Source organism: Lampris incognitus, chromosome 5 (assembly GCF_029633865.1).
Source record: "Lampris incognitus isolate fLamInc1 chromosome 5, fLamInc1.hap2, whole genome shotgun sequence".
Classification (NCBI taxonomy): domain Eukaryota; kingdom Metazoa; phylum Chordata; class Actinopteri; order Lampriformes; family Lampridae; genus Lampris; species Lampris incognitus.
In genome coordinates this window covers 42,566,483-42,591,809 of record NC_079215.1, presented here as the reverse complement: position 1 = coordinate 42,591,809, position 25,327 = coordinate 42,566,483, and the positions used below count along the sequence as shown (strand labels likewise).

The 25,327-nt window shown below is 46.7% G+C and overlaps 1 protein-coding gene across 1 annotated transcript in view; it reads right to left on the bottom strand.

The window, feature by feature from the left end:
- Positions 1-22,600, bottom strand: part of dok7b (docking protein 7b) — a 52,270-nt gene extending 29,670 nt beyond the window's left edge. The window contains exons 1-5 of the mRNA XM_056280522.1: positions 22,513-22,600; positions 22,335-22,380; positions 21,517-21,605; positions 16,824-16,974; positions 129-329 (exon numbers count right to left, since the gene is read on the bottom strand). Of these exons, the coding sequence (XP_056136497.1) occupies positions 129-329; positions 16,824-16,974; positions 21,517-21,605; positions 22,335-22,380; positions 22,513-22,566 (541 nt within the window). The 5' untranslated portion in view covers positions 22,567-22,600. The remainder of the gene's footprint in view (positions 1-128; positions 330-16,823; positions 16,975-21,516; positions 21,606-22,334; positions 22,381-22,512) is intronic.
- Positions 22,601-25,327: the final 2,727 nt, after the last annotated feature.

Below are 25,327 nucleotides of genomic sequence, written 5' to 3'. Positions count from 1 at the left end.
CACACACACACACACACCACAGACTGGCGGGTAAAGTACAGTCAGTGTGACAGGTTCAAGTCCAAAAGGAGCCACATCGTAGAGAATGTCCACTATTGTCTCCAGCACCCTTGGACACTTATACTCACAGTATCCACATCGAGTTCCTCCCTCGAACACAAAGCCATTGGGCACGGCACCGTAGCGACGTAGCTCAGGCAACCTCCAGTGGCCGCAGACAGCCGGGGGATGGTCCCTGGTGAGGACCAGCAGGTTGTTGCACAGGTGGAGGGCGGCTGGTCCGCTCTCCAGCTTGGTACCTGGTTGAACGTTGACGTTGAACCTGTGGACTACAGGAGAGACATGGGAGAAGCAGAGACAAAGTGAGGGGAGGGAGTAGCCGAGGGGCGAAAATGTTTTGCAAATGTTTGTGTCTGTAATCTATGAAAATATTGTAAATATAAAGTTGTATGTATGTGTTTGTATGTATGTTTCTCATTCTTTTTAGCCACGAATAATGATTTAAAGAATGAAGCATGATTGATCATAGTCCAGTCAACTGAGCAACAAATGAGAGGGAAATACAAACAAACGAATGGCACGTAAATACACAAACACATGTGTAAACACACACACAAAACACAGCTTGATTTATGATAGTAATGATGAAGATTGAGCGCTGTTGGTTGTATTAGTCATTACCCTGTATATGCATATATCAGTTTTAAATGGCTTGTTTGCTCCTGAACTGATGCTCCTCACTCTGTCTCTCTCATTCTATCTTTCCCTCTCCTCGTTACACACACACACACACACACACACACACACACACACACACACGCAGAGTACAATTACTGAAGGAAGGGTGGCAGTAGGCGATTACTCTGAATAATAATGATAATAATAATAATAAAATCATCAATTGGAAACTGAATGACTTCAAGAGACTTGACACCAAGACAAGAAAGATGCTGACCATGGAGAAGATGCACCACCCAAAAGCAGATGTCGACAGGCTGTACCTACCAAGAGCTTAAGGAGGACGAGGCCTAGTCCAACTCGAACTGACCTTCAAGACTACCACTATCGGGCTGGATGCATACCTGACAAAAACAGATGACCCACTCATCTGAATAGTAAAACATCAGATCTACTCCATCAATAAAGAAGCTGCACAATTCAAGAAAGAGCTTGATGTCCCAGAAACCCCACCAACAGAAAGTGAGGCAGCTATCATCTATGCCAAACGAGTCAAGCAGAAGGCAAAACACCATGGCCAGCGGCAACTGCAAAAAACCTGGGAGGACAAAGCAATGCACGGGAAGTACCCAAAAACAATGAAAGACGCAGACGTGGACCAACAAAAGACACACCAGTGGCTGAGCAGCACCGGACTGAATGCAGAGACAGAGGGCCTGATAATCGCTGCACAAGACCAGAGCCTGGTAACCAGATCCTATCACCATCATATAATCAAAGATGGAACAAGCCCAAAATGCAGAATCTGTGGAATGTATGAAGAAACCATCGACCGAGTACATATACAGGCACACCAAGGCAGCAGCATACCTGCACTGGAAGATCTGCAGGAGTTACAAGATCAAGACAACTGAGAAGTGGTACGAACATGAGCCAAAAACGGTCACTGAAAACAATGATGTCACCATCTTCTGGGATAGGCCCATCCACACTGACAGAGAGATAAAAGCCAACAAGCCCGATATCGTTATCAAGGACAGGAAGCAAAAGAGTTGCATGCTCATCGACATGGCAATACCATCCAAAAAAATAAACACCTCAGTGAAAGTCACATAGAAGCTGTCCAAGTACAAAGACCTGGAGATTGAAATCAACAGGATGTGGGGAATGAAGAACTAAACAACACCAGTGGTCATCGGAGCTCTAGGACTCATGAAGAAGGGAATGGAAAAGTTCACCAACCATATCCCAGGCAACATCCACGCAGTCCAGAAGATTGCCCTACTCGGAACAGCCCACATAATACGACGAGTACTGTCAATCAAGTGACATCTGCCCTATAGTGCCTCAGGTCCATAGTTTTGACCCAGCTCTACAGGATGTAAAACAGGAAACACGAAAGAAATAATAATAATAATAATAAACTTGATTTATATTGCACCTTTCTAACCAACGTTAAAAGGTGCCTCACACAACAGGATAAAATAATGCATAGTCCAAAAAATACAACAAAAATATAAGATATAATACCAGATACGCTCCACAGAACAAAAAAAAATGATCAGGATAAAGTCACAAGAACATAATTAAAATGAAGAGAATTAGCACTGATAAAACAATGATTATGATGAAAACAATTAAAGTAAGGTGATGAAAGAAAATTATAATGTAAAATTATAAAAGTATAAGATATAAACAATATCAAAAATAAATAAATAAATTGGGCAATAATGGATTTACTATAAAAAAGCCTTACTGTAAAAGTAAGTTTTAAGAAGTGATTTAAAAGAAGGCAGTGAGGTTGCTTGCCTGATTTCCTCAGGTAGGGATCTCCACAGCTTCGGGGCTCTTACAGAAAATGCCTGGTCGCCTTTAGTAACAAGGCTGGCTGAGGGAACAGTTAAAAAGGACCTGCCCGAGGAGCGCAGGCAGTGACCAGGCCCATGGGATGTGAGTAAATCAGTGATATATGTAGGAGCGAGGCCATGTAGGGCTTTAAAAGTAATTAGTAATACTTTAAAATTAATCCTATACCTAACAGGTAGCCAGTGAAGCATTTAAGAATGAGAGTGATGTGTTCATGTCTCTTGGGAATTTGTTAACAGTCTTGCAGCTGAGTTTTGGATGAGCTGGAGGTGGGAGATTAATTTTTGACTGAGCCCTGAATACAGGAAGTTACAATAATCCAGGGTGATTAGATGAATGCATGGACGACTTTTTCAAGGTCCGTTTGAGATAGAACATTTTTAACTTTTGTGATGTTCCTAATTTGGAGAAAGCAAGACTGTACTACCCTAGTGATTTGCGTGTCAAAGTAGCGTGGAGTCAAAAAGACACCCAAACTGTAGGCAGAGTGCGCGAGATTGGAGGACAGGTTCTCTAGATTCTTTTCCAGCTCACCAGTTAGGTTACAGGTGTCGAATAAAAGTACCTCAGATTTGGACTCATTGAGCCGGAGGAAGTTTTGTGACATCCAGCACTTAATATCGGAGAGACAAACCATAACACGAGAAAGATCGTGTGTGTCATTACCAGTAAGCAGAACATAAAGCTGGGTGTTGTCCGCATAACAGTGAACATTAATATTACGATGACAGATGATCTGACCCGGGGGGAGAATATAAATGGTGAATAATAATGGACCAAGAATTGACCCCTGGGGGACACCACATGCGAGGGGGTCTGGGGATGAGGAGAATTCTCCAACTATAACAGAAAAAGATCTGTCAAATAGGCAGGATTGGAACCAGGCCAGAGCAGTATCCTTAATGCCAACATAGTTTTCCAGGTGATTTAAAAGGTCTATCAGGTCAAGCAGAATTCAAATTGAGCAAGCGCCAGAGTCAGTGGTGAGCAATAAGTCGTTGGTAACTTTAATGAGGGCTGTTTCTGTGCTGTGGTAGGTATGGAATCCGGATTGAAATTGCTCAAAAATACTACCGCCATCCATGTGTGTGATTAGCTGAAGAGCAACAGACTTTTCTAAGACTTTAAATAAAAAAGATAGATTTGAAATTGGTCTACAATTGCTCAAAACAAGAGGGTCGACAGTAGGCTTCTTCAGGAGAAGTCAGACTACTGCGTGTTTAAAACTAGATGGGGAAGGGTCCGCGGTGGCGTAGCGGTCTAAGCATCGGCTTGGTGTCGATGCAGTTGCCCACTGGGGACTGGGGTTCGCGCCCCGGTCTCGTCAGATCCGACTATGGCCGGACTCAATGAAGCAGCAATCATTGGCAACGCTGTCTTCGGGAGGGGGGCGGAGTCGGCTTGTGTTCGTCATGTGAATGCGTCTCTGTGTGTGTCGGAAAAACAGTGGTTCGGCTTGGATTCGCCTTGTCACGAAAGTGGGGAGGCGCTTTCCTTCGAGACTGCCGGCCGGAGAGATGCAGTTGGCGAACGCATGCAATACGAGGGTGGGTGTTTGAATTAAAATAGGGATCAATTGGCCACTAAATTGGGAGAAAAAAAAGGGAAAAATCAGAAATAAATTTAAAAAAAAAAAAACTAGATGGGGACAAACCAGTAGACAGTGAACAGTTGATAATGGAGAGGATATTTGTGGGCCAACAGTGTGAAGTACTTCTTTAAGAAATCTAGTGGGGATGTTGACCAGTTGATAGGTGGAAGAGTTCAAGTGGGAAATTAGCTCTTGTATGTCTAATAGAGAAATTTGCTTAAAGTGAGTCAGACTGGCAGAGGGTTCAATGCAAGTGGGGAGAATGCTTGTCTCTGGTGTAATGTGGAGCCTAATGTCATCTATTTCTCCCGCCCCCTCCCTTTTTCTCCTCAATTGTACTTGGCCAATTACCCCACTCTTTCGAGCAATCCCGGTCACTGCTCCACCCCCTCAGCCGATCTGGGGAGGGCTATAGACTACCAGACACCTCCTCCGATACATGTGGAGTCGCCAGCCGCTTCTTTTCACCTGACAGTGAGGAGTTTCACCAGGGGGACGTAGCGCATGGGAGGATCAGGCTATTCCCCCCAGTTCCCCCTCCCCCCTGAACAGGCACCCCAACTGACCACAGGAGGTGCTAGTGCAGTGACCAGGACACACACCCACATCCGGCTTCCCACCCGCAGACACGTCCAATTGTGTCTGTAAGGACGCCCAACCAAACCAGAGGTAACACAGGGTTACATTTCACATACTCCAAAATGGCTGAGAGGGTTATTGCATTGTGACATCATCCACAATAGCTCGCTGGAAAAAAGAAAAACGATGGAGGTGCATTCCCTGTGCCAATCCCGGACAATATGACCCCCTGTGGTCATATGTCCTCCCACCGACCCCGTATTGGCACGCCCACCAGAAGCGCTATTCCTCTTTCCATCTCCAACTAAATGAGATCCGTCGATGGCTGTTTCTCTCTCGCTGGGACTAAGAGGAAAACTGCAAATACGCAAGTAATCTAGTGATATACTGGTATATTAGATACTAACTTATAGTTAGCTTACCTTTTATCGCCAAGATGTTCGTTAATCCGGTCGATGTGGCCGGATTCTAGGCTTGGTGCGGGTGTGTTAAACCGGCGACGCTCCAATGGGACCCCCATCCGGACTGTGTCTCCCATATCCCGCATGTTCACTACACGGGCTACTTGAGGGATGTAGACCGTAATGAGATCGACTGCAATTTCTGTAAAACCATCAGAGGATCGGGGCGCCAAAGGTGGGCTGCCCTGTACCGTCAAAGATGGGGACTTGCAGATCCCTTCGCACCTGCTAACGAGGCGGCTAGCATGGTGCTACCTAGCTATAGCCATGGGGCGGAGGCTAGCAACATCCCTCCGATGCTTCCTAGCTACAGTCACGGGACGGCGGCTAGCATTAGCATCCCTCCGGAGCCAGAGGCTATCCCACCATCCGGGATAGTTAGAGAGGACTGGATCAATGAGATCCTATCTCTCCCTGGTGAATCCGTGGCATGTTATTCGGCGGGTGCGGAACCCGAGGATTCACTGCCTGAGGAAGTAGACGATCAGGGCGTGGAAGACGACCAGCCAAGTTCGTCTCAACCAAACAAAGATGGCGACGCCATGCAACGTGGGTCCGAAACATTCCTCGCCAGTTTCCACGATCTGTTCGCGCGAGCGGTCAAGTCTGCCGACATAGTTACCGAGCCGGGCAATCCTCAAGATCCGGTGGTAGCCGATTTTCCACGAATGGCAGAGAGGGTCAGGGACTCCACTCTACCACCTTATCCTCACATCGAACGAACGTTTAAGCGGGCGGAGGCGGATCCGCTACTTAAATCGTCCTCAAAGTTCAGTCAGAAGGGGGTTGACGTCTTAGCAGTCGAGGTTAGGAACCTCAACTACAAAGACTGGAAAATTCCGCAACCAGAGAGGGACGTTTTATCGTTCAACCCTAACACCAAGGTGGGGTCTCGCGTTACTCCCAAACACCCTCGCAGTGGGGCCAACAGGTGGATCGTTACGCGTGTGATTCATGGCACGCCAGTACACGCGCAGCTGGACTCGTCTCAACGGCTGGGATGATAACGGCGTACATGCGCAAGCTCTGCAGCCTATCAAACGTCGAGCAAAGCAAAGCCGCCATCGCTACAGCAGGTATCGACGGGGCCGAGTTCGGTGACGTAGTGGCCAGCGAAGCAGGTTGTGAGTACATCTTGGAAATGGAACGCATAGCTGACTCCCTGGGATCGCTGCTGTATTCCATCGCTCTAGAGTGCGGTTCTAGCGCAGCTGCCTCCACCCTTTCGCGCAGACGTCTCTGGCTAGAGACAGCCGGGGTAAAAGAGGAATTCTGCAAGGAGTGGATGGCCCACTCCTGCGCAGGGAACCAGGGCCTGTTTGGAATGACCCCGGACATTATCAGCAAATACAAGGCTGCCCAGGCCGAGCGCGAAACCTTGCACAAGGAGCTTCTCCCGATGATGAAGAACCCGCCTACCCCTAAGCCAGCGGTGGGCACAGGGCAGGGGGACAAGCCTGCGCGCAAGCAGAAATGGAGAGAGACTTATCCAAAAAGAGGTGGTAAAGTGGAGCGCGGGCGTGGACAGGGCTCACGTCCAAACTCCCAGTCTTCCACAGATCCAGCGGCCAAGGCGGCCAAGCCGGACAGCACAGACACTTCCAAGAAGGGAGCTGCCAAGTGACGTGTTTCGGCAGGATGTTACGACCCACACCAACAGACTGATTCCAGAGCCGTCTCCGGCGATATAGACGCTTGTTCAGGGGACACAGCGTGCGCAGGGCTAAACACTGCGCCTTTTATTTTGGTTTCTGATGCACAGTCTACTTGTTCTATTCCAAAGGTTGTGAATGTGAATAAAAGTTTTTATGTTGGTGATGATGGTGATTGCGTTTTAAAAGGTTTGAAACGCAAGTCTGATTGTCTGTCTGAATCTTTAGGTAAAGATGATGATAACAATGTAATAACATCCCTGCTGGAAATATTGGATAATAATGACATGAGCGCAAATGAGCCCCTGGGAGGGGAATATGATGCGACAATGTTTAGTCTCTCTGATGGGTCAAATTGTAATTTGGAAAGGTTCAAAACGCCAATTCCCCCATCTGGGTCTCCTTTACAAGGACGAAGCCCCCCCATGGATGTAGGGCATGGCGGGCGGGGCTTCCCCAGACCCTTTACGCGCAACTTACGCGTGCTACCTGAACAGCAAGGTACAGGAGGCAACGAGACCTCTGTCACGCATGTTACACAGGTGGAAGGAATTGGTCCCGTCGGCTTCTGTTTTGGATCAGATAGCCCACGGACACCAAATCCTTTTCGAGAACGGTATTGTACCCCCGTACTTGGGAATAGTGCATACGGAACCGGGGTCGGTGGCCGAAGCACAAATCCTAGACAACGAACTCACAGAGTTACTCTCGAAAGGGGCAATCACGGTGGTTCCTCCCCTAGAAAGAGAAGACGGGTTTTACAGCCGTTACTTTCTGGTCCCGAAGAAGGATGGGGGCATGCGCCCAATCCTAGATTTGAAACCCTTCAACAAGTATGTAGAGAAGGTCAGTTTCAAAATGCTACGCACACCGGTTCTGCTGTCAATGGTGACACAGTCCGATTGGTTAACTTCGGTCGACCTAAAAGATGCTTTCTATCATTGTCCGATTGCGGAAAGACACAGAAAGTATCTTCGGTTCTGTTACCGGGGTCAGTGTTACCAGTACACATGCCTCCCGTTCGGATATCGCCTCTCTCCTCTGACATTCACAAGGTGTGTGAAAGCAGCGCTCGGAGTGTTGAGCGCAAAGGTATGCGCTTGGCATGGTTCCTAGACGACCTGTTGGTGTTGGCCCGGTCGCCGGAACAAGCAATACTCCATACTCAGGAGTTGATGGAATTCATGGAGTACATGGGTTTCACTATCAACATAAAGAAGAGCGCGCCATGGCCTTCGTGCCAGGCAACGTATCTGGGTCTGAGTTTGGATACGGTATCCATGCGCGCAACCCTTACGCAAGAGAGATGGCATTCCACCAGGACCACGTTAGCACATTTCGTCCCGCGGACATATGTCACTTATCGGATGATCAGGAGGCTGCTGGGCCTTCTGGCATCGGCTCACCAAGTTGTTCCTTTAGGTCTGTTGTTCATGAGGAGACTGCAATTGTGGTTCGCAGTTCACTTCTTGAAATACGGCAACGAACGCCGGTACAACAACCATCTTATCCTGGTCCCGCGCGTGGTAGCGCAGGACCTAGACCACTGGAACAGAGCCTGCGTGGACATGTCTGGGGTCCCTATGGGCCCCAGGGGACCCGAGGTAACGATTTATACGGATGCGTCCCTCTCGGGTTGGGGGGCCATCCTTGGCTACAAAACAGCGCGAGGAGTGTGGCCGTCTGGGAAGAAGGTCCACATCAACGCGCGCGAGACGGAGACGATTTGGCTGGCTATCCAGCATTTCGCTCAGGATCTCGTAGGCCGTCACATACTGATAATGGCAGACAGCATGACGGCCAAGGCCTACATCAACCGCCAAGGCGGTATGAAGTCCAAGCCATGCAAATTTGGATTTGGGTCAACAGCAACGCGCTATCAATCAGGGCGCTTCATGTTCCTGGGAAGGACAACGAAGCAGCGGACATCCTCTCGAGAGGCGGCCCGCATGCGGACAATTGGAGCCTCAACCCAGCCATAGTGGCTATGATCTGGGAGAGGTTCGGGGTAACTCAAGTGGATCTGTTCGCATCGAAACTCAATTACAAGTGCCCTCGTTGGTACTCGATGCTCCCGTCCGACCTAGCGCCGTTGGGGGTCAACGCGCTTGGACTAGATCCATGGCCCGAGGAGATGCTTTACGCATTCCCCCCGCGCAGGTGCCTCCTAGACCTGGTGGTCAAGTTCGAGCGCACAGGGGGTCGGTTAGTTCTCGTGGCCCCGTACGAACAGAGCACCCCGTGGTTTCCGCGAATAGTGCCCTGGATAGTAGGCGAGCGGTTCGACGTCCCGGAGTGGGCGGACGCGCTCACGCAAGCAGGAGGGCTGCTACGGGAGGGCCCCTGGATAGGAGGCTCCCGATTAGCGGCGTGGATGCTTACAAAGCCAGGCTCTTAGCTATGGGACTTAGTGCGCAAGTGATTCGTGTCATCTTAGCGGCGCGTAAAGACTCCACGTATTCCAGGTACCAGGGGTACTGGAATCGATTTGACCAATTTTGCGCTGAACACGACATGGACCCTTTGTCAGTAGGGATTGGCCCTATACTGACTTTTGTGGAGGTCTGTAGGAGTGATAGACTATGGTCTTTCTCCTCAGTCAAAGTCTGTGTATCGGCTCTCACGTTCTTCCGGGGGGAAGATCGAGGGTAGCACGGTTTTCACGCACCCGCTCATGACGCAGTACCTGTTGGGTGCTAAGAAGCTCTCAGCTAAGGAGCTTACGAGAGCTGAAACTTGGGATGCTTCCCTTGTTCTGCGCGCACTAGAGAAAGATCCCTTTGAACCCATGTCTACGGCAGACATGCGTTATGTCTCGGCTAAGCTGGCTGTGCTCTTGGCACTTACTACCGCAGCGAGGGGTTGTGAGCTCACTGCACTCACCATCAAGGGGATGGTGTTTTCTGGTGATCTGATGGTCACGCTCTTTACAGACCCCAGCTTCGTGCCCAAAACTGTGTCTGTCCTGACGAGTAGGGCCCTGGTGGTGATACACGCGTTTCATCCATCACCGGTGACTAGGGATGAGAAACGCTTGCACCTCTCGTGTCCTGTACGGGCTTTACGCATTTACATGCGGCGCACAGCAGATATTCGTAGGTCTGACAGGCTGCTGTTGACCTACAGAGTGAGCAAACCAGGTTATGCCCTTTCCACCCAGAGGCTAGCACACTGGCTCGTGGATGGTATTACGGAGGCGTATACCAAAGCGGGTAAAACAGCTCCTAAGCTGAAGGCGCATTCTACCCGAGGGACTGCTACGTCGATAGCTGTGTTGTCAGGTATCGACTGGGAGGTCATCCGCCAGGCGGCGGTTTGGAGTGGTGAGACCACTTTCTTACGGCATTATTACCGGCACGTTAAGGTGCGGTCGGTTGCCGACGCTGTTCTGGAGCAGGCCTCTTAGGATGGTCTCATCAGAACGCGTACCCCTTCCCACCAGGGGTTTGAAGGGTTCATTGGACGGCTAGGGAACGGAGGCACGAATCCTGTCGTTGTTCAATGCAATAACCCTCTCAGCCATTTTGGAGTACGTGAAATGTAACTTTGGGTTCGCGAAGCGAACCCTAGTTATATGAACAACGACAAAATGGCTGAGAATAGAGCCGTTCTCCTCCTACCCGGGCCACAGGTGTGGTGCTCATTTAGTTGGAGATGGTTCGACTTACAAAGAGGAATAGCGCTTCCGGTGGGCGTGCCAATACGGGGTCGGTGGGAGGACATATGACCACAGGGGGTCATATTGTCCGGGATTGGCACGGGGAATGAACCTCCATCGTTTTTCTTTTTTCCAGCGAGCTATTGTGGATGATGTCACAATGCAATAACCCTCTCAGCCATTTTGTCGTTGTTCATATAACTAGGGTTCGCTTCGCGAACCCAAAGATTCAAACTGGCGATCCCCATGTTGGTAGGCAACGGAATAGACTGCCACGTCACCCAGATGTCATCCATTTTCTTAATGAAGTGGTGGAGAAACTGCTTGCATTTTTCAGTGGATGCATCCAAAGGTTGGCTGGGGGGGCTAACCACTGAATTTATATTATATTCCATCCATCCAGGATGCAGGAGCAGGATAAGTGGTTTGGATAGAGGATAGATGGATGGATATTATATAGTGTATAATATTATATATTGTTGTTACGTTCCCCGTTAAAGGTCCAGGGGATGTAACAAAGAAAATAAAAGTATCCCGGGGGGATAAGAAAGGTGGGAGGCGGAACCAGATGTAAAAACAGATTTATTAACAAAATGAACTTTTAGTCAAACTATCGAATAAACAGGCAACTAAAGATGCTGGCTCTTAACTAAGCAGGCTTTAACAAAGACTCAGATCAAACCAAACCGAAACAAGAACACTAATAAGCTTCACCCTCCTTCTCAAGGAGTATAGACACAAGAGCTTGCTCTCTGGTTGGCAACAGTGGCCCACTGGCCGTCTCTCTCCACACACTGCTACCAACAATGGCCCACTGGCACTGTTGGGTGTCCCTCTCCAAGTTATATACCCAGCTGATGAGGAATTGGGGTCACCTGGGCTCAATCAGCAGCTCCACAGGAGGCGGGGCATCACCTGGAGAGAGAAAACTACAGACACACGGCACTAGGGCCGTAACACCCCCTCCCATAAGTACAAACCCTAGGTTTGTATACATGAGAGGGTAATCACATACACAACACACGGCATTGGGGCCGTAACACACCCTCTCATAAATACAAACCCTAGGTTTGTCTACAAGAGGGTAACTGCAACACACGGTACTGAGGCCGTAACAATTGTATTCTAAAACTTATATTATATATTGCGGCTGTGGCAGCTACCAGCAATTAAATTAGAAAAGTAGGAATGCCTTGCTTCCTTAACTGCGTTCTGATGAGCCAGCATCAAACTTTTCAGTCTATCAAGAGATGCCGTAAGTTTGTCCTTCTTCGATCTTCTCTCGGCTTTCCTGCACTGCCTCTTTAAATCCCTTGTGTGGTCATTAAGCCAGGGGAGGGCGCTATGTTTGACACGTTTAACTTTGATAGAGGCAATGCCATCAAGGATCATCTGACAGGTATTATTAAAATTATCCAATAAATCATTTACAGAGATCCTTCTGGTTAAGGGTATTACTAGCTGCAGCCGATAAAAACCTTTTTTCTAAAATTACTTGCTAACTTGGAATTAAAAGACCGAGAGCGGATACAGGTAGATGGTTTGTGAGCAGGGAGCGGGAGCAGGGTGTGAAAAATCACAGCTTTGTGATCAGCGACATTAAAATCTAGCAGTTCAATATTATTAAGAGAAACATTATAAACAGCACCAGATCAACAGTATGCCCCTTATTAAAAACCCAAAAGAGGTTAATAAAATCAGTGATAAAACAAGGCGTGGAAGGGCAGCAAACATGTATATTAAAATCACCAAGGGTAAGAACTCTGTTGTATTTGCCCATAATAAGGGAAAGAAGTTCTGAAAATTCTTAAATAAAACTAATGTTAGTCTTAGGTGGTCTATAGACTAAAATACAGAGTATCGGATGGTGGCCATGTAAAAGAAAACCCAGAGATTCGAAAGAAGAAAAAGCTTAAGAGAGACAGGGGAGCATTTGTAATTATTATTAAAAATGACAAATAAAAAAAATGAATATCACACTAATCTATACAAGACCTCATAACTTGCATATACAATGATCAGCCAAACATTAAAACCACTGACATGTACGTGAATAACATTGATTATCTCATTACAATGGCACCTGTCAAGGGGTGGGATATATTAGGCACCAAGTGAACAGTCAGTTCTTGAAGTTGATGTGTTGGAAGCAGGAAAAATGGGCAAGTGTAAGGATCTGAGTGACTTTGACAGGGCCAAATTGTGATGGCTAGATGACTGGGTCAGAGCTTCTCCAAAACGGCAGGTCTTGTGGTGTGTTCCTGGTATGCAGTGGTCAGTTCCTACCAAAAGTGGTCCGAGGAAAGACAACTGGTGAACCGGCGACAGGGTCACGGGCACCCAAGGCTCACTGATGCACGTGGGGAGCAAAGGTTAGCCTGTCTGGTCCGATCCCACAGAAAAGCTACTGTAGCTCAAATTGCTGAAAAAGTTAATGCTGGCTATGATAGACAGGTGTCAGACACACAGTGCATCACAGCTTGCTGCATATGGGGGTGTGTGGCCATAGACCAGTCAGAGTGCCCATAATGACCCCTGTCCACCATCGAAAGCACCTACAATGGGCATGTGAGCATCAGAACTGTACCATGGAGCAGTGGAAGCAGGTGGCCTGGTCTGATGAATCACATTTTCTTTTGCATCATGTTGACGGCCGGTGTGTGTGTGTCATTTGCCTAAGGAAGAGATGGCACCAGGATGCACTATGGGAAGAAGGCAAGCTGGTGGAAGCAGTGTGATGCTCTGGACAATGCTCTGGACAATGCTCTGCTGGGAAACCTTGGGTCCCAGCATTCATCTGGATGTTACTTTGACATGTAACACCTACCTAAACATTGTTGCAGACCAAGTACAGCCCTCCATGGCAACAGTATTCCCTGATGGCAATGGCCTCTTTCAGCAGGATAATGCGCCTTGCCACACTGCATAAATTGTTCAGGAAGGGTTTGAGGAACATGACAAAGAGTTCAAGGTGTTGCCTTAGCCTCCAAGTTACCCAGATCTCAATCCGATCGAGCATCTGTGGGATGTGCTGGGAAAACAAGTCCGATCCATGGAGGCCCCACCTTGCAACTTACAGGACTTAAAGGATCTGCTGCTAACGTCTTGGTGCCAGATACCATAGGACACCTTCAGAGGTCTTGTAGAGTCCATGCCTCAATGGGTCAGAGCTGTTTTGGTTGCACATATTAAGCATGTGATTAGCGGTTGGTTGCATGAGGGGGGCTTACACAATATTAAGAAGGTGGTTTTCATATTTTGGCTGATTGGTGTAAGTATGTCAGGCACAGTCCACCTGGCCACCATGTTAAAACCAATTTAAATGCCAAGCAGGAATCAAGTTTCACTACATTTTCCACTGCGTGGACTCTATTTTAACAGACTGCAACACCCACTCCACATTGAAAAAGGACAGATGCAGCAGGGTGGAGATATGAGTTAGACAGATGGACAAAAGCCAAGATGTTATGGAAGATAGATATCAGTCTGTGTGGTTCCACCTGTCAGCTCTCTGACCTCTATTAGCCAGTGAACCACGTAGTTTCTCGACAGCCAAAGAACAAAGGATCTTAAATACTCTCACATGGATGTGGCCAGCAGTCCCTTTATTTCTTTCCCCACCATACAGCCGCCGCATGCCTTCTTGTGCAATGAAAACTGTGGTTCCTCATTCATTTACTTTACACCAGCCTACTTGGTTCTGGGAACTATAATCATAAAATGGTTTGCCTGGTTAGACTTCTGATGCTGGCCTGATTACAAAGGAACAGGGTGAGATATAGTTGATGTGACAGAGGACGTCACTGGAGGCTGACGCAAGTAACGCCACAAATAAAAACATCAGCTGAACTTGTTGAAGTTCAATTTTAAAAGTCCGTAAATATGTGATTCATCAACACAATTTCATAAATAAAAATCAGTCTTTGCATTAATAACGACACTCAAATTCAAGCTAACATTAGGTAGAATAAGCATGTGATTAGCGGTAGTGATTAGCGGTTGATTAGCGGTAGTGTAACGCACAGCAAGAAGTTGGTTGCCGTAGCAACATCACAGCAATGAACTCAGCCCCGTCAGCTCTGTGTGTAATGGAAACACATCAAGAACCAGCTGAGCTTTATTAGGCTCAGCCCCACACAGCTCTGGGTAGCAGAGATCTGCTACCAGAGTGAATGGTGCTATTTGGCGTGACTCCAGAAACCTCCAACATATTCCCTTTTAAAAATCAAATCGCAACCAGTTTATCGTGTGTGCATCTGATGAAGTGCAAACTACAGATGTCGCTCTATTTGTCACCATGTGAGTGTTGGTATTCACAGTAAAGAATATCTTCAAAAGTGTTATGGCTCCCAGGTATATACCATGAACGTGTTATTAATAGTCTGTGAAGTTTCCTTCAAAGAAGATTACATACACGAGAATCCTTCCATCCATTATCCAAATCGCTTATCCTGCTCTCAGGGTAGCGGGGATGCTGGAGCCTATCGCAGCAGTCATTTGGTGGCAGGCGAGGAGACACCCTGGACAAGCTGCCAGTCCATCACAGGGCTGACACACACACACACACACACACACACACACACACACACACACACACACACACACACACACACACACACACACACACATATTCACACCTAGGGACAATTTAGTACAGCCAATTCACCTGACCTACAAGTCTCTGGACTATGGGGGGAAACCGGAGCACCCGGAGGAAACCCACACAGACATGGGGAGAACATGCAAACCCCACACAGAGGACGACCCGGGATGACCCCAAGGTTGGATTACCCTGGGGCTTGAACCCAGGACCTTCTTGCTATGAGGCGACTGCACTAACCACTGTGCCTCCATGCCGCTCCACATGAAAATTAAAACAAAAAAAGTGCCAGCATTGGCAACGTATGCTTTATAAGAACTAAGCTTAGGGCTGACAAATGTCTTTAAACCTTCAGATGGCTGGCTGTCTGCTGGCTATGAAGTCATTCATTCATTCATTCATTCATCATCACCTGCTTCTCCAGGGTAAGGTCACGGTGGCAGCAAGCTAAGTAGGGCACTCCAGATGTCCCTCTCACCAGCAATGCCCTCCAGCTCCTTCTGGGGCATCCCAAGGTGTTCCCAGGCCAGATTGGACATGTAATCCCTCCAGCGAGTTCTGGGTCTACCCCGGATTCTCCTCCCAATTGGCCGTGCCCAGTAAACTTCCAAAGGAAGGTGCCCAGGAGGCATCCTAATCAGATGCCCGAACCACCTCAACTGTCTCCTTTTAACGTGAAGGAGCAGCGGCTCTACACCGAGCTCCCTCTGGATGTCCGAGCTCCTCACCCTATCACTGAGGCTGAGCCCAGACACCCTACAGAGGAAACTCATGTCAGCCGTTTGTATCCGCAATTTCACTCTTTCGGTCACTACCCAAAGCTCATGACCGTAGGCAAGGGTTGGAACAAAGACTCACTGGTAAATTGAGAGCTTTGCCTTTCGGCCCAGCTCCCTGTTCACCACAACGGTCCAGTACAATGTCCACATTACTGCTGATGCTGCACCAATCCGCCTGTCAATCTCCCTTTCCATCCTACCCTCACTCATGAGCAAGACCCCGAGATACTTGAACTCCTTCACCTGAAGCAACAATTCATCCCCAACCCAGGGGGAGCAATCCACCATTTTCCGTTAAGGAACCATGGCCTAAGATTTGGAGGTGCTGACTCTCATCCCAGCCATTTCACACTCAGCTGCAAGCCACCCCAATGTATGCTGGAGGTCGCGTTCTGATGAAGCCAACAAAACCACATCATCTGCAAAGAGCAGAGATGCAATTCTGAGGTTCCCAAAATGGACACACTCCTCACCTTGGCTGCGCCTTGAGATCCTGTCCATGAATATCACAAATAGAATCAGAGGCAAGGGACAACCTTGGCGGAGTCTGACACCCACTGAAAATGTGTTTGACTACTTTGTGCCGAGAATGCGGACACAGCTCTCACTTTGGTTATGCAAGGACCAATGGCTTGTAGCAACTGCCCCGGTACCCCATACTCCCACAGTACCCCCCACAGAGTGCCCTGGAGTACACGCTCATAAGCCTTCTCTAAGTCCACAAAACACATGTAGACTGGCTGGTCAAACTCCCATGCCCCCCTCAGCACTTCCACATGGTAAAGAATTGGTCCTTTGTTCCACGGCCAGGACGGAATCTGCACTGTTTGTCCTGGATTCGAGGTTCGACTATAAAGTGTGAGGAAAAAATACCGAAAACATAAAACACTGATGTATGTCACCATGACCTCCCCCACCCCACTGCCAGTAAACCCCCTCACACCCATGAAACCACTGACCTTCTCCAAGGCTGTACCTGAGGCGAGCATCCCATGCCAACAGGGCCTCTCGGCTTCTGAAGCCCAGGGTCACAGTGTTTCCAAGGCAGAGAATGGAGAGGGTGTAAGCCACCCCATCATATCCTGGCCCTGGCTCCACACCACAGATCCCCTGGAAGACAACAGAGGAGAACGCATTCCACTATGAATAACATCACTTTATTCATTCTCTCTTGACTGGTTCTGTTTTCACCTTCACCAACCACAGAGAGAATGGAGCACAAGTTCAGCCAATTAGCCGCAGCCCTGCGGCTAGCAGAGGCTTAGCATGTAGCCAAGAACCCTTCAGCAAGTAGGACACATGCTGCCATGGAGCTAAATATCATAGCATTATATTATAACTGCTGGATTCCTTGTAAAATAGAATTGAAGGGATTAGAATGGCCTCACCTAAACTTTTAAACTTCAAGTGAGATCTTAGAACACAAATAATTAAGCCGCAAGCAGTAATTGGTGGTTTCAAGCCATGTGATAATAACCCTTAACGTAACCATTTCATACCATGTGTCCATAGCACTGAACCCTCTGATGGTAGAGTTCCTACCTCAGGGTGAAATGGCTTTAATTCTCCATAGGGAATTTTATAACTGAATGATATTTCACACTCAGTTCCAATATTAACGCAGTGATGCCCCATAGATATTTGAATCAGCCTTTATAGAATCTGATTATATTTGTTAGCATGTCTTATTGAGCATTATGACATTTGAAAAACATCCTGCTGTGAATACAGCCTGAGTTATCGATACATTAGAACTGAATAAGGCTCAATGACATCAATACATTTTATAACTCTTAATCTATGAGAACTTAAATTACATGTTATTGCATGTGGTTGTTTGCTGTAACATCTCGAGATTTGATTGATTTGTGAGATTTGAGTGGAATTTCTACTGGTTTCAGAGGTGGCTTTATACATACAGGTGATAGATCTAATCTAATCTATAGAGATTACAATAATGTCACCATTCGGCTTTACAGAGATAGATTGAGCTAAGCAAGTTTTCATCATGATTGTTTTATAATGATTGTCCAACCATAAACTGAATTATCAGCTAACAGGTCACAGGCCACAGCCACTGCTGTATTTTTTTCCTCCAAATCTGGGATTTTGAATATGAATCTGTTACATTTATGTAACAGAACATCTCTTCAAAGTGCCATAGTAATTCAAACAAGCTCATGGAGTTATTCCTATTTTTTTCCTTTAAGGTCACACCTTGTTTCAAATCTATTGGCTAATGTGTTGAGCTTGTCCCTTTACGAGGTTCTGGTGGTCATCAGTAAAACTTTATCGCAGGAGTAGGGATGTATGGATTTTTAAAAAAAATCAAAATAGAAGGAACATTTTAAAGGCAGACTCTGGTGGTGCAGAAGACCTTTTTCACAAACAAGCCCAACATACCTTCACTTAGAAGATAATTGGAACCTATTAACGTTAGCAGGCTAAAGGTCGGCTCTCGCATGCCCCCACTACCCGCTATGTTAAAAAAGCTAACTTTCTAATAACACCATACAGCTGTTGTCACTGAAATATCTTTATGGTTCTGATCAAAAATGGTTTGATTGAGGGTCAAAATCAACCTTAAAGCATCATTAGCATTGGTTACCCTGTCAGCGTTGTGTGACACTTGATCTTTTTTTTTCTCTATAATTGTGTAGTTGTCTGACAATAGAAAAGCATAATATATGTCAATGACAACACCTGTTTTGTGACACGCTGTGTGGAAACAAAGTATGTGGTCACACTCAAAGACAGAACTGAAGATGACAGAAGGTTGGCTTTGGAACATTGCAGACAATGGGTTTGATCCGATCGCTATTAAGACAAAGTGGAAGCACATTGGCCATGTTTGTAAAAATGGTTCGTGTGGGCCAAGTTAAGAACTTTGTTGTGGGAGATATGGACCTTCAAAGATGAAAATCTTAACTTTTTTTTTAATCCCCCACCATTGTACTTGACCAATTACTCCAACTCTTCTGAGCCGTCCCGGTCGCTGTTCCACCCCCTCTGCCGATCCGGGGAGGGTTGCAGACTACCACTTGTCACCTCCAATACAGTTTCACCTGACAGTGAGGAGTTTCGCCAGGGGGACGTAGCGCGTGGGAGGACGCCATTCCCCCCAGTTCAAGCTCCCCCCTGAACAGGTGCCCCAACCGACCAGAGGAGCCACTAGTGCAGCGACCAGGACAAATACCCACATTCGGCTTCCCATCCGCAGACACGACCAATTGTGTCTGTAGGGACGCCCGACCAAGCCGGAGGTAACGCGGGGATTCGAACCGGCGATCCCCGTGTTGGTAGCCAACGGAATAGCCCACCACGGTACCCTGATGTCCGAAAATTTTGCCTTTAATTATAGCACCAACACTAGAACGACCAAGGGCGTCATTTTGACTCTTGGATTTTCCAAGTTAAATAACTTTGGGGAAAAAAAGATACAGAACTGCCGCTCCCTGAAATGCTCCTAAAATTGCATATATTTGCATTAAAATTAGTTTTAGATCAATTGCACAAAAAAGTTACGATAAGATCTACCTAAAACGACCACGGGCGACCGCCGGTTTTTAAACTCTATATTCTGAGTTCAAGATAAACACCCAACTGAGATATTAATGCATTGCATATGTTAGTATGTATGTAAGGAAACTATTGACACCAAAATTGACACTTTAACAACTATAATACTATTTTTAAACAATTTAAACTTCAGAGACATGGTCGAACTTGAATAGCAAAATTGAAAAAACTACCTGAAAAACAAAACGGAAAACACTTATTGCTGATCTAACAAATGTAACAAGGCATAGAGAACGTGAAATGTAAAAAAACTAAAAACTAAAAAAAGAACAGAAAATAAGCATTTAAAGAACCAAACAACGACCGGAACTTTAAAAACTACTAGACCGACCAAGGCCGTCATTTTGACCGGTTTGGATTTTCAGTTTAACAACTTTGTGGAGGGATGAAAGATACATACCTGCCGCCCCCTGAATGCTCCTAAAATTGCATATATTTACATTACAATGAGTTTTAGATCAATTGCACAAATAAATTATGATACAATCTATCAAAAACGATCATGGGCGATCAAAATGACCGCGCGTAATTTGTGCGTCATCTTGCGCGTCATGTCACGTGTGCTGTCGCGTCATTTCCTTCGCAACGTTCAGTTCTTTTTTTTGCATGTTACATTTTCTAGGCCTTGTTACATTTGATAGACTAGCAATGTGTGTTTTCCTTTTGTTTTTCAGGTATTATGTCCCAACATGTCTGGGTACAGCCGCCGTCTCAGACGCACCATGACTACCACCGAGACGTTGCAGTGTTTACAGGCGTTGGACAGCGGCGATTTTAAATTGTTTGAAAAATCGTATTAAAGTTGTTAAAATGTTAATTTTGGTGTCAGTCATTTCTTAACAGACATATTAACATATGCAATGTATTAATATCTCAATTGGGTATTTATCTTGACAGGATATGGAGTTTAAAATGTCGTTTTAGTAGTTTTCAAGTTCCGGTCGTTGTTTGGGACTGTTTCAATGTTTATTTTAGTTCTTTTTTCCACATTTCACGTTTTATATGCCTTGTTACGTTTGTTAGATTAGCAATATGTGTTTTCCGTTTTTCTTCCCATGTAATATTTTAACTTTAAATTTTACCATTCAAGTTCGACCATGTCTCTGAAGTTCAAATTGTTTCAAAATAGTGTTATAGTTGTTAAAATGTTAATTTTGGTGTCAGTCGTTTTCCTAACAGACATACTAACATATGCAATGCATTAATATCTCAATTGGGTATTTATCTTGACAGAATATAGAATTTAATGCCCATGGTCGTTTTAGGTCAGGCTGTTCTCATTCCCTGGTCGTAGTAAAAGGTAATGCACTAAAGTTCGTATGTAACCCACGTACGTAACCACGGTGTGTAACCCTACCCCGCCCCCCCGACTCCACGTGGTTACATACGAATTTGTGTGTATACCTTTTCGTATGATATCACATGAACCGTTTCATGAGAATACGTTGTTTAGGTAGGAGTGAAATCCCGGTGGTTCTATAGTATTTAGGCTAGCTGGGGAACAATGCATTGCACATCAATATCTATTACGGGGCAGAATGTAACAACTGTAGTATGCGCCATGTAATTTTCGGGAATATTTCCTAAGACCAAAGAATAATATATATGATAATAATAATTAACCAATAAGAAAACAGTAAGGTTTCAGCCTTTCGGACTTCTTGAGGTTCACATTTTTTAAGAGTATCATAACAGCCAGGATACAGCACAGCTGGAGATGTTCCAGTTCAAGTGCCTTGCTCCTTGGCAGAGGGAGATATTATCAGGAAGCCCTTCGGATATTGCAAGATATAGTTAATCATACCTCCAGCAGTACAGTTTCCCTGACCCAGTGAATGCACCGTAGATTAAAACCAGCACCTTTATGTACCACTATCCTACAGGGGCGGGCAATCTTATCCAGAAAGGGCCGGTGTGGGTGCAGGTTTTTGTTCCAACCAAGCAAATACACACCTGATCCCACTAATCCAGCAGTAGAGTCTTTGCTGAGGAACTTGATTAGGAGACACAGGTGTGTAACTGCTTGGTTGGGACAAGGACCTGCACCCACCCCATCCATGTTGTTGTAATTACCTCTAATGTTATACTGAGCTTCTCCTTGTGGCTACGCCCTTTCTCCTTTTCCTTCTTCCTCTCCTTATACACCAGGAGAGACAGACAGTCTGAGACAAGAGAAAAAACAGGCACAGTGACGGCAGTATGCTTTAAAGTGACATTATATGATTAATGACAGCGGATAAGAGTCACCTTTTCAATCATGCAGCGTGATCGTTTGTCTGAGTGTATTTGTGTTCATTGCTGCACACAGCTGCCATAAACTCTAAAATAAAGAAAATATGCATTGACAGAGCTGAAGAGAGAAGCCCACGACACGCAGCCGTGCAAACTAAACCAGGCTGCAGGGCGTGCAGCAGGGCAGCCCCCCCCTGCTTTAGCTGGCCTGGTGTGCGGGCTCGCTGGGTCATCTGAACGCCTTCGCTTCCGCATCCCAACCGAAATTCAAGCCTTTTAGGTGCACACGAACCCCGACTTTGGCTGGGTGAAGCCCGGCGGTGAATTAAGCGGGGATCGAAACCCGGGCTTGACTGTAAATCCGAGTCAAACCCGGGTTAAATGGGAGACGCGGTGGGTGAATCGGTTTCGGCTCGGGCGCCGCTGAAACGTTGCGCAACCCCCGCACGTGCTGACGCGCTCCGCTGGCGCAGCGCCCAGCGTCGCATTGACAAGTTATAACTGGGTTTAATGGGAGAAAACCAGCTGCGATACACGTTAAACCACTCGGATGAATGTGTGCTATAAATACCGGGGGTGCTCTTCCAGATAATTTGTGAAGTTTTTTGCCCTTAATGTTTGATCTGACCAAAGCTGCTTATAAAAATAGAGCCGCATACCTGCGACCGGAGAGGGTTTTCGAAGCACCAACCACCTCGTCTTCCACTGTGGAGATTCAAGACAACAAAATGTTAAAAAGGAAAGAAAAAAAAGACCAATTAGATTTCCTTGATTAGCCGCGAGGTACGAAATGCACTTTAAAAACAACGTGAATCAAAGTCAAATGCAAGAGCCAACCTTTTTGCCATCTCTAAACTTGACTTGTCCCTCCACGACAACTGTATCCGTCATCTTCTGTCATGGTTCCGAGCAGCTGTGTGTTTGTAGGGCGTGTGTGTGTGTGTGTGTGTGTGTGTGTGAATGAGAGTCAGTGAGCGTGTGAGAGAAAAGTGTGTGTGTGTGTGTGTGTGTGTGTGTGTGTGTGTGTGTGTGTGTGTGTGTGTGTGTGTGTGTGTGTGTGTGTGTGTGTGTGAATAAGAGAGAAAGTGGTGACCCTGTGAGAGAAATGTGTGTGTGTGAGAGTGTGAGAGAGGGAGAGAGAGCGAGAGCGAGTGTGTGTGAGAGTGAGAGGGAGAGTGAGCATGTGTGTAAGTATGTATGTGTGAGGGACAGAGGCAAGAGAGAGAGAGAGAGAGTTAAAGAGAGAGCGAGAGAGAGAGAGACAGAGACAGAGACAGAGACAGAGACAGAGAGAGAGAGAGCACGTCTCCACCTGAGGGAGAGATTAAGTGAAGGGGGGAGAGAGTTTGCGTGTAAAGCACAAACCGGTGTCTCGTCTCTCTGACGCTGGTTGTCATGTTGAACTGTAGCCAAAAGAGTAGGTGGGGGGTGTCACTTTGAAAATAGCTCTCAAACATCCCACTCGCCCGGCAGAGCCCCCCCCCCACAGACATGACCATGCCTAGCGAAAACATCACTGAGATGGGGCCAAGAGACCCTCCACCCCCAGCCCCCAACTTAGTGCAGTTGTCTGCCAGTGCAAAGTGATGATTGTTTACAATGTAGCCATTTCAATTAAAGGTTCATAACATGCGTACCTTTCACATGACACAAAGTCCGGGGTTGGACTTGGATCAAGGCTGGCTTATGTTCAAGCAGTGCAGACTCACCCCAGATCGGCTGTGGAATGTGAACTTAATCTTGGTTTGTCTTCAGTTGTGAGTTGAAAATCCAATAAAGCGATCCTTAATGAGTATATGGTCTCCAAATCAACAATGAAGAAGAAAATGTAAGGAGTATTTAAAGAAAAAGCTTTATTTTATTAAAAATAGTTCGTCTGCATTATTGAAAAAGGATAATTCAGTATATATGTAGTTAACAGTGTGGCATGGTGAGATGGATGAGCAAAGAAAGAGGAGGCTTTGAGGGCAGAGAAGGAGCCTCCATAACTTCAACATCTCTGTCAAGGCTGCCCAGAGAAGATACTGAACAAGCTGATGGCCCGGAGTAACCTTGTTTGAGATCCTTTCCAGAAAGGCTAGTTTCCACCTGTAACTCACATACAGTTACATCAATGTACAGAATCAAAGAAGAGTTCAGAGGTATCCTTAAAGTAAAGGAAGATGCTGGAAAAGAGGAATGAATGTAACCATTTCACTGGAGTATTCCAGTAGTACCTTGGTGGTGGTCCAGATATTGATATGGGTTCTTGAAACATAAGCAACCTTGAAATGTGTTTGAATGACTCTGGAGATTGAGAGTCTGATCAGGAACAGGGCATTCAGCAAGGCAGCTCAGAGGGGTCCTGCTGACAAAGGTCACTTGCAGGTCAAAAGGGCTGATCAACAGGATTTCTCAGACAAAAGTAGCCTTAAAAGGGCTCTCATCGACCTGAGCCATTACCTGATCCGGGCCCTCTCCTTGCCCTAACTGTCCCTTGGCCGTGCCCATGGAAGGCCGGTCTGATGATGTCTGGTAGACACCTGACCTTGTCCTCCCGCCACGGCAGCGCAGTTCACAGGTCACGCTTTCCCACTTCCTGTCCAGCTCCGAGCCCCGTGAGCTCCGGAGAGCTTGGTATCCCCTCCGCAGTTTTCCAGAGTCTCCCTGGTCGGAGATGGCTCCAATTTTGTCCACATCCAGGGCGCGGCTGGAGCGAGATGAAGGGGACTTGGATTTGCGACGTGACCGTGTAGAAGGACGAGGAGGAGGAGGAGGAGGCGGAGGAAGATTGGGCTTGGGCTTGGGCTTGGGATGGGAGGTCAGTGTCCTTCTGTTGGGAGCTCTGAAACTTCCTCCTCTCTCTCTCCGTCTCTCTCTTTCATTACCTAAGAAAGAAGGGGCTGTTTGGGGAAAAATAAAAAGACTTGTTAAGCTCTAGGTTACCTTGTTGTCTCCCATTGGAGAAAATCGTCTTGGATTAAGGAAACTGCTGCATCAACCAGACATTACAATAAAAACACACGTGAAGGAAAGACAGTCTCAGTCACTGCAAACCAACCACATGGACACGCAGCGAGGCTTTTAAAGGTGCACACGTGGACAGACACCAACACTTAAAAACACACAGCGACTAATGTAGGTAATTGTTGTGGCAAATTAATCGTGGAAAACCATGACAATAATAGTTTATCGTCTGGGAAAGAACACCCTTTCCTCGATGGGTGTCTGTGTCTGCACACATGCATGTGAGGAAACGAGAGAGTGAAAATAAACGAGTGCTTACACTGTTATATTCAGTCAGTCAAATGCCATGTTCTCACATGACCATGAGCACTCTGATCTGATACCATGGATACAGCAACAACCCACTCCGTCATGCAATCACATGCATGCGCACAGGGCTGTGAGGCAATTGTAGACATCTGTAAGTGGATGTGACAGGTATCCCAGCAGAGGCTGCTGGCCATGTCAGCGTCAGGAAAGAGATTTTTGTGGTGCATTGTGAGTATGTGTGAGTGTGGGCATCAGATTTTCTGGGTGCAGTGCGCCCCTTTTTAATATAGGCTGCCATCTACTGGAGAAACAGTGTGAGAGAGGAAAGGGGAGGAGCAGGGGAAAGATTTGGTGTTGATAGACAAGGAGCATAAAATCACAATGTAGGACAGAAGAT